This window comes from Patiria miniata, unplaced genomic scaffold (assembly GCF_015706575.1).
Source record: "Patiria miniata isolate m_02_andy unplaced genomic scaffold, ASM1570657v1 HiC_scaffold_16, whole genome shotgun sequence".
Taxonomy (NCBI): Eukaryota; Metazoa; Echinodermata; class Asteroidea; order Valvatida; family Asterinidae; genus Patiria; species Patiria miniata.
In genome coordinates, this window is record NW_024037054.1 from 4970584 (window position 1) to 4980709 (window position 10126).

A 10126-nucleotide genomic window follows, 5' to 3' on the forward strand; every position below is an offset into this window, starting at 1 on the left:
CACTTGAAAAACGTTGTGAATGTCTTATTATTTTGGTGACTAATTTACTGGTTTATTGTCGGGTTTAACAGTTGGTAATCACCTTTATCACCCGATATACATGTATATTCATGAATTAGCATTTCATTGAATATTCAAAATCCATGAACTACTTGGACATAGAAGAAGCACAGTTCTTGGATAATTGAAGGGGATACCATAGTAAATATTACATTAAACAAAATAAGTAAATAAATATAAGACATGCGCAATGTATTCATGAACTTGAATGTCCATTGAATATTCATTAACTTAATTTGCATCCGTGAGTGATTTGGACAGGTCCCCCAAGCACAGCAGTTCTTTGACAACTGATGGGGCTACCCTCGTAAAATAAAACGTTAGATAAAACAAAATTAAATAAAAAGTAGAATGCTTATATACCGGATTGAATTAGTGGGTGGACGCATACAATCCTATCATGTGGATACGCCTCTGTTATTTGTGCAAGGTGATTACATATGTCGATCAAAAATCGATCAGGGTGCCATTATTTTCTTACTGAGCGTCCAAGTCAGCGGTACTCCAATTATTAGGATCACAAAAATCGATAGAGCAACTGAGCTCCATAATAGTATACCACCGCTGTCAATATCAGCGATTTCACAAATGACTGTATAGTTCAAGGCAACCATTATCGCTTGCTATTATTAACACAACGCACTTAACTATATCAACTAAGTGTTCAAACTGAAGACTATAGACCAAGCAGGGTGACCGTAAGGTCATGACTAAATTCTGCTAAATGCACTTCAAAAATCTGTCAGATGTATCAAAAATCTTCCAAATTCCCAAGAATTACTCGAAATACACTATAAACACTTTAAATCACATGCAGATGTTGTAATACTGCCTTGATTAATGTTCAAATTACATTATAAACAATCTATAGCCACATAAAGATAATATGAAATTGCGTAAATTACAGGCAAAACATGGTTGCGTCCGGCGACGAAATCCGGTTCCCAATGAACCTCAGCACCTAAACCAGGCAACCTGTCTTATTTTGCAAGGGCCTTTGTTTTCAACGATTGCAGCTTTTAACACAAATGTACCAATTTTTTTTTTGCAAATATGCTGTTTTTCTGTCAAATAACCATTTTTGCAGAATTCTGCCAGAAATCTGCCAAAAAAAATCCATTCTGTCAAATCTTCTGTCAAACTCGTTTGGTAACAAAAAATCTGTCAAAGCTAGCCGAAATTCGGCTAAAACGGTCACTATGAGACCAAGGCACGTGCATACTGCCACACAATGAACGTATAATATTTTACATATCGCGGTAGTGTTCATAAACTAAATTGTACCAATTGAGCCCCCGCTATTGGATCTGCGTCTCTAGAGGGCGCGTTTTCGTGCGGATATCTCGGCTCACTGCAGGCAGAGAGTTTTCCAATAATTATTTTGAGGTTATTTATGTGGTGCACAATAGTATTAAGTTCCAGCGTACATATATATGGATTCAAATACTTGATCACTTGGGTGCGGTCGGCAATTAACTATACTATCCGGTTCTTCCATATACACACACCTGATGATCATGATCCTTTCGCCGAAAATAAAATGAACGCGAATCCACAAAGATTTATTGATACTGAAATCGAAGTTAACTATATTTACACAAAGTACACAAAGATACCAACCGTGTTTATAGTATTTCCAAATTATTGCAAAATACAACACAGAGAAAACCCGATAGGCCAAAATAATTATTCGATTCTCAACTCTCATTATACAATTTGATATGAACTCAAACGGCCCGAAACCGATATAAAAGAGTCAGGTTGCGTGCGCAGTTTCAATAAAACGTTGCCTCGCGATCTCAGATCTCAAAACAGAGTTTTGAATGATATCGTACAAACTTCGTCATTATTCATGCAGTCTGCAATTCGTAACGTCACGAGCGGCGGGCGGGAATCATGATAGCTTTCTCCCTGTAGGCTTACATTTAGCCGCATTTCGCAGAGCCTATACGCAGTTTTTTTTGCACAAGAGTATACGGTGCGCGTTTGAAGAATAGATCAACGAGATACTCTGCATGGTGAAGTAGTGAATCGTCGGACGCAAAGAGGTGGATGACAATCCAGTTCAACAGCTACATTCCACTGTTGGTGAGTTACTAGCGCCTTTTAAACTTTCTCTCTTTCCAAGTCATGCATGAGGCCTGTTGTTAGCGATGCACATATAGACATGGCGAGAGGGGTGTTTGTTAGAAAACCATGAAGTAAACTTGTTGAACAAAATCGTTGGCAATTTGTGAGTTTTTGGCTTGCTTTGACTTTTTGACCGAAAAGCCTTCGGCTTTGGCCGTTGTCCGCGTCCAGGCCACTAGCCGGTTTTGAACGTATTGTTTAAAACCGGCCAAGAACACATATTCCCTTATTGATAGGATAACACGTTGATGTGCCGGGGAAATAGGCAGATGTTGGGTGGCTTGAATCCTACCCCAACAACAACTGTACACAAATTAACAAAAAAACCCCAAACAAACAAACAAACAAACACTAATGAAAAGAAAAATCTTAACGACAAAATACACGTAGGCCAAAGAGTATTTTCTAAGTTCGCCAAAAAGAATTGTGTCCGACATCTTACGTCGTTGTAGTAAGCTTTTAATTCAGACAACAAAGTACAGTAATTCACCAATTACAAATGTTTTTTACGTTCCAATAATGAAATTTACAACCTCCGTTCCAAGCCGTAACACTGTCACCGTTTACATCAAAAAACACCATTTTTATTTCTACTATAATGAAAATATTGCATTTTTTCAGACGGGCGCCGATCAAGGGCGGATCTAGAACACGATTTTTTTTGGGGGGGGGGGGCCAAAAAAAATTTTGGTCCCCAAAAAAGTGGGTCAAAAAAATTACGGCGTGGGGTTCGGGGCCCGCTTAAGGGCTCCGAAATTTTTTTTGGATTCTAGATGCTCTGTGGTGCGATCTGAGGCAATTTCTGACCACTTTAACCAATGTTTTTTTTGAGGAAAAGATGGTGGTGTACTCATTGCCTGCCTTTATTGCGATGTCACATAAAAAAAAAAAAATGGTTTCGTTTGGGGGGGGGGGGCATGGCCCCCTTTGCCCCCCCCCCTGGATCCGCCCTTGGCGCCGATGCGTGTATACGAGGTTGGTTGCGGAAAATTGCCGTCTTTTACTGATTCACATTGCCATTGTGTTGTGTGTTCACCCGATACATTAACTGAAATGTTCTCAGTCGAACCACAAAGGGAAACTGACTATACTTTTAATAAGGTCGAAAAAAAAAATGACTGGAGCGGGGTTTGAATCTGCGACCCCAAATGAAGACGGTCAGAGCATACTGACCGGAACGTCGAGTTTATACCTCTGGTTCTTTTCAGAACCATTCTCTTAGTTGAGAAATTATTCGCACATGGTGTTTCCGCAAACCTTTCATTATTTAGTATCTTCACCATGCAAAGCCTCAAATCTTACTGACCCCAAATTTGCCGTCCGTGCAAAAAGAAGGAAACCCACTTTTGACAGCAATTTTCACCTACTTGTTGAGCATATTTCAAAAATTTAATGGTATTAAAATATTGATCTTTAAACATAAAAGTGACGAAACAGTTCTTCCAAATGCATATTTTGTCTCTGCGATATCGTAGTTTAAAAATCTCATGTGCCAAACCTGTTTGTCCACGGACGGCTTTATTCCATCCGCTTGACTGAGCTCCGGAGCTTGATTTGAAGACAAAAAACACTATACTAGACTTACACGTGGACAACAGTGATTTTGGTGACTTGTATTCAAATTTGCATAAAAACGCTATTCTTGCAATGTTTTGAAAGATTTTTTTCTCGCCGTGTATGGTTGAAGAGCTATACTTCACTACATTATAAAAACTCATTCAAATAAGTTAAGTAAGTAGGTTAAAATTCCTGTCAAAAGTGGGCCCCCTTCTTTTTTGCACCATAAAAAGTCTTTGTTAAAAGGGCGATACAGTCAGAAGCCAAAGAGCCAGGAAATTGACCAAAACAAATGGGGAACAGCCAAGATAGGGCTGGCTATCCCAGTTGGTAGAGCGACGGAACGGCAATCCGGAGGTCAAACACCGCTCAAGTCAGTTTCTCTCAACTTCATTGAAATGAAATATATTGCAAAAATGAAAATTTCCTAAAGCAATTTTCAGTGCCGCTCCTTCTTTTCATTAAAAATTACGTGAAAACGGGAAAACACAAAAAAAGAAGAAGAAAGAATGACAATATTTTTTGCAATATTCAAGGTAACAGAGGCATAGGCCTAGTCACTCACGCGCGAAATTGAGTCCATGTAACTGAATGCCACCGCTCAGTTATGATTTAAGTGGACGGTTGCTATCCTGAGTAAATTAAATAAATTCAAGGTACGGGCTTGAAAAGACAGGCATGCATGAAACATTTTAAAATCGTGTTTTCAAAAGAAATAAAACCTCCATGCAGGCTTTTCGGGGCCAGATTAAGATTGCGAAATGGCGTCCGCCTATTGAATGGGGAAGCCCAACGAACACAACATCATGCTCTCGTTAACGAGTACAAAATCGTTGATGCTGCAGGCGAAATTAATTATTGTTTTTATTAATCTGCGTCGTCAAAATTAAATCTTCTTATTTTAACGTCCTAACATGACGTACTTCGTGACTTTCTATTCTCCCGATTGTGGACCGCCTTGGCTGATGAGCTTCAAACTTATTCAGTTAAATAATGGTAGACTGTCCAACTTGCAAAACATGTGAAAAGTTCAGGTTAATATGTTTGCAGTATATCCCAGAATTTACTAAGGCCGTGTCCCGAAATTGTGCATTACGCGGGCGGGAATTCCACTTACCGCGGCGCCTTTACGTGCTCGGGCATGGTCTATAGGCCCCTTATGCAAACTTAGCTAAGTAAGAGTTTAGATGAATGACGGTCACACAGGGCCCTTGAATAGAGCTTTTGGCATGGTACGAAAGTAAATCAAGTTTAGAAGTGTATATTCATTACGGGGTTGTTAAAATGTATAGATACACCTTTAAAGCAATTATCACCTTGGCTATGGAATCATGGTAATGTTGATCCTCATCGCTGTTAGTTAAGCACGAGCCGTTATTTTAGACCCATCCAATCAAACACAAGCATTTTTACCAAATATCAAAGCGCAGATAGTGTTTCCTTGACAGCACAACGTTCAGTCAATATCGCTGTAAAAGCCTATTAAGTCAAAGTGTCACCGAAGGTTTAAAACATAAACCTCTTTCATTTCCGCCGAAAATGAAGCATATAGAATTCACCGGACAATGTGGGGTCCAATTTACAGAGGGCGACTAAGCGTAGGGAAAGGTCGTTTTCTGAAGGGGGCACTTGAGATTTATTTTATATACATGTGTAGTTCTGAGGCGTTCGAAAAAAATGCACCTAATTTGAAAATCACTTCATGATTTTAAGTCAACCACTTGCCTCATATTGTACTACACTCAACCAAAAAAGAAAGTCCCCCCTTCCAACACTTTCCAAAAAAACTACTGAGCACCTCTCGCTCAAATAACGACTAATCGGTACAGAAATTCCTTAGCAATCCAGCCATACTCTTTATTTGGCCAAAAACAGTGATAACGTGTTCGAAATTATGCAATTTATGACAATGAAACCGAAAACAGTTGCACTTTTGTGTTCGTGCAAGTTGCGGTTCACACTCAACTTGCAAGTATAAAAAAGTGCAACTTATTTTTGGTACCATTTGTCATAAATTGCACAAAAATTATTGTGAACACGTTATCACTGTTTTGAGCAAGATGTGCCCAGTAGTTTTTGAGATACACAAAAAGGGATTTTTTGTTGGTTGAGTGTATTATGGAGCAACACTTAAGGGATACAAGCTTCCTTCAAAGGTCTTTGGACCAGGCAGTAAATTTTTGGGAGTCCGGAGCCTATTTTGGGGGATAAGTATAGGGCGATTTTTAAGAACCACGTATACGTAACCGCTTTTGAGCTCAAAGGTTGTGGCTTATCACCAGAAAACTCCTTGCACCTGACTAAGTATGAGGATTTTTTGTATACCTCCCGTTACCCGATGTGGTGTGGTGGTTCACTAAACATGCTCAAACACTCTTAGCGTTGTACGGGTGACCGCAAATAAATCAGAGGTGCTCATCGGAAATGTTGTGAAGGTTCCTAATGAACTGAGCTAAATGACCCTATCACGAAATGCTTTCTTCATTACCAAGTCATGTATTAGTGCATCTTCCTCATATACATGGACTATTGTGCCGTAATTTGACTCGCGTAATTTATAACTTCCAACACGCGTGCCATTTTGGAACATCTCCCGAGCGATCATGTAATTTGGTAATTTTGTCTTACACGTTTTCATTAACAAAATGTTACTTAAAATATCGTGAAAAAAAAATAATATCGCAGGTCGGCTCTTGAACGAAATGGCGGTTGTGACAATGATGGAACAATTCCTCTTTCAAGACGCACAATATCACAAAGCTAATCCATCAACAGGCTCTTGTTTTTTGTATCGTACATTTAGGTTTAAAGGTAGAGTATATCATTTGCAGCTATCCAAAAAGTAACTGACGAAATTATTGTTAAAAAAACATACTTGGCTTAAAGATAGTAATGGCAATAAAGTCCTTGTGAAATTATTCTTCCTGTCAGCTGTCATTTTGAAGAAAACAACAAAAGAAGGCAATTCCCAAATATGCGTCAAGTGACGAATTATTTTTTGGAAATTTCTGTTCCAGTAAAGTTAGTTTGTAATTTGGCGAATCCGTGAATGAATTATTCGCATAGGTATAAGAAGAATCAATATTTTTTTTATTCTTCTGGTAGCTCCGATAATTCGTCGGTTCAGCGAGTCACGTCGCGCTGCAATAATTGGCTGTATTAAAATGAGAACGTGTCCCGGACGCTGATTTCGGGCGCAATTCAAAATATGACTCGGCAACTTTTGAATTGAACCTAGAATATTGTTTTCTCGAAACATACAGCGTTCACTGAGCTTAAACTTCATTGGGTAAGTAAAGCACCCTTCCTTAGATTTGAGCAATTTGTTGCTTCAAACGAAAACAAAAATCACAAATGACTTAATGATATACTCTGCCTTTAAGTGAAAGGAAACGGTAAGTGCATTAAACATAATAATGAAACGGAAGAGAACAACCAATTATTATGCATCACTCTCAAACCGCAAAGCCGACATGGATATCCACTCAAATTTGTCATTCTGAGAAAACACTCTGGATGTCAGAAAAATGACTCGCTCTCAAAAAATTGATTTATAAAATTGACTCCAGCCAGACGGATCTCGGGAATTCTGTTTATTTGTAGAACTCCCATCTGCGCTTATGTTTGTGCCCTTTTTTCAATGTTACATGGACAGTAATAAGGACATTCCAAAGTAGCGGGAGAAGAACACAACGCAATATTCTCGGTAATATAGCCCATATATCACTGGTGGTGGGAGGGATGTTGTGGTTAAGACTTGGGCAGAAAAATAGACACCGTATTGCCGATAGTAAATATTTCGCAACATGCCGTGTTGAGGAGAGGTGTATATAAACGTCGACCGTGCCATGCCATCGGATTGATGTATTACGACTGTGCCAGTGTCATATGAAAATCAGAGTCCTATGAAAAAAATCGGATTCCTTTATTGGTTCAACCCTACCATGTCACCTCCTAATTATCTTCGCTTAGGCATGCGCAATACTACCGATGAGTCCGCATTTCATAGAAACCTAACTTGTCGCTACACCGGCTGGCTCTGCTCCGAAAGAGGTTTGTATGAGCTTTCTATAGCAGTGTTTGCATGCACTCCCGGCCATACTTCAATGTATACGCGAGCGCGAATACCGCAGCCACTAAACGGTAAGAGTGTTCGCGTAGAGAGTGCGCCATAAGTAAATTCAATTTTGTCTAGTTCATGAGAACTGACTGGATCATTCTGCAGGTTACATACGACTGTGGATTCCCAATCACCCTAGACTGATTATCGTTGATGTCTCTTTTAACCATTTGAATTTTCAGAATGTGAATGGTTGAAATAAGGACCAGGGACCACTTGAGAAGCTGTTTTTGGAGGAACACAACGCGCCAGGACACAACGCGCCAGGACACCCGATAAACAATGGGTAACGGAGTCACGACCGTCACCTGCGATGCAAGCAACACAATCAACTGCTCCCTCTCCGCTGGATGCGCAGAGAGTTTGCTGTACGACTCAACTACCTTGGCCATGGTCCTGGCCGTCATGCCAACCATTCTTACCTTCGGCCTGGTCGGGAATGTGGCCTTCCTGTTCGTCATGACGAGGGTTCGTTCCATGCGAACCGTGACCAACGCCTACCTGACGAACCTCGCCGTAGCGGACATCCTGTTCCTGGCCGTCGCGGTGGGAGACAAGCTGACCCGATACCTTATCACCCCGATCCCGGCAGACCAAACCCACTTCGGAGTGGCCGGATGCATCAGCCTCAACCTCCTCCAGCACCTCTTCAACTGGGTCTCCATCTTCCTCGTCACTCTTGTCACTCTGGAGAGGTACTACGGCGTGTGCCACCCTCTCAAGCACATGGTCTTGCACACCTTCTCACGCACCTGGAAGCTGATTGCCGGTGCCTGGATGCTAGCGCTAGTACTGTCAGCTGTCGTGGTACCCATTCATTATCGCATTCTGCACCTTTGCATTGTCTGGCCTGAGGATTCGAAGTACTCTGGCTATCCGGCTGCACTCGGCCAGTGTGCAGCCGTCCCTGGCAACGACGATTGGGTAGGGGTGTTCTCCAACCTCTTCCAGACCATCCCCTTCTTCTTCGCCATGGCCATCAACTGCTTCGCATACACTGGGATCATCCGAGCGCTCAAGGGCAGGTCTGGGACCATCAAGCTGTCTCGAGAGGCGATCCTGAAGAACAACCGCATGTGTAACCAGGTCTCCGTCATGCTCATAGCCAACGGGTTATCTTTCTTCGGATGCGTGGCGCCGTTCCAGTTGCTCTGTGTGGCCAGTGCTATCAGTGATCTGAGCGGCAACAACATTGGCTTTGGAAGTTTCGTGCACGTTGCTCGAATCATGCTGTACCTCAACTCGGCAGTCAATCCGTACATCTACAACGTCACCAATGCGTCCTACCGGCAGTCGTTCAGGGACGCCTTTCTGGGACGAGCGTCGAGTCGCGCGTCTGCCCAACGCAGATATCTGAGCGACTCCAGAGCACGGAGCGGGAATGGGCCCTCCCAGGATGGCAACAGCGTGCAGATGTCAAGAGCAGATGTAACTGGCGCCACCTATTGATGGGTCCTTTGCTCGGAAGTGTTGGAGTCCTTACATGTCCTTACAATCTCAAATCATCCAGTCCGATTAATAACCTGAGTGCCCTTATTGTTCATCCCCGTCACTATAAACCTTTGTGACCGAATGTAATACTGTGGGGTGAAATCACTTGTAATATGTGACGGGATTGTTATGGGCTCGAGTACAACACTGATTGCGTGGTTGGGTTAAAAGAGAGGTTTCATTGGCTGGCAAGCTTCAGCTACTTGAATTATGGTTCGCACGTAGATTAGCAGCTATAGATTGTAACGACGCAAATCGTATCTGTGCAAGCACAGCCTTGCTTTCATAACACTTCACGTTCAAATAGGGTTCATGCTCAATAGACACAGATATCTCGATTTTGACCTTAACATCGACGAGTAACAGCCCAAAGGCATCCATGCCTCGACTGACTTTTGTTGGCCAAAATCGTGTTCACAGTGAGATCTAGGGTGCATGACTAAACGAGGATTGGTTGCAAACCAAAGGGTTGACCACACCCGTTTGAGAGTGGCGTTCTAGAGTTGCGCTGAAACATACGACGCTTGAAAAAAAGGTAGAAGCGACTACACGCGCAAGTCGTCCAAAGTCGTCCAAGACGACTGCAGAGTCTAGTTGACGAAAACTTTAATACCTAAAATTAGCCTGTCTGAAACGGGAACCTTTTGGGTCCACTAGAGTCGCTTCATATATGCTTTGGAATCGGCGCGCCTCTGGTACGTACTTGTTAAACTTAAAATCCTTTGGGCGCACCTAAGGCAGGGCTACATTACTCTGTGGTTTATGTGT

At 41.8% G+C, this 10126-nt stretch overlaps 1 protein-coding gene across 1 annotated transcript; it reads left to right on the forward strand.

The window, feature by feature from the left end:
- The first annotated feature begins 8064 nt into the window (after nucleotides 1-8064).
- On the forward strand, nucleotides 8065-9603 carry LOC119722571 (thyrotropin-releasing hormone receptor-like). Its single transcript, XM_038192754.1, has one exon. The coding sequence runs from the start codon at nucleotides 8150-8152 to the stop codon at nucleotides 9314-9316; it is 1167 nt and encodes a 388-aa protein (XP_038048682.1). The 5' UTR covers nucleotides 8065-8149; the 3' UTR covers nucleotides 9317-9603.
- Nucleotides 9604-10126: the final 523 nt, after the last annotated feature.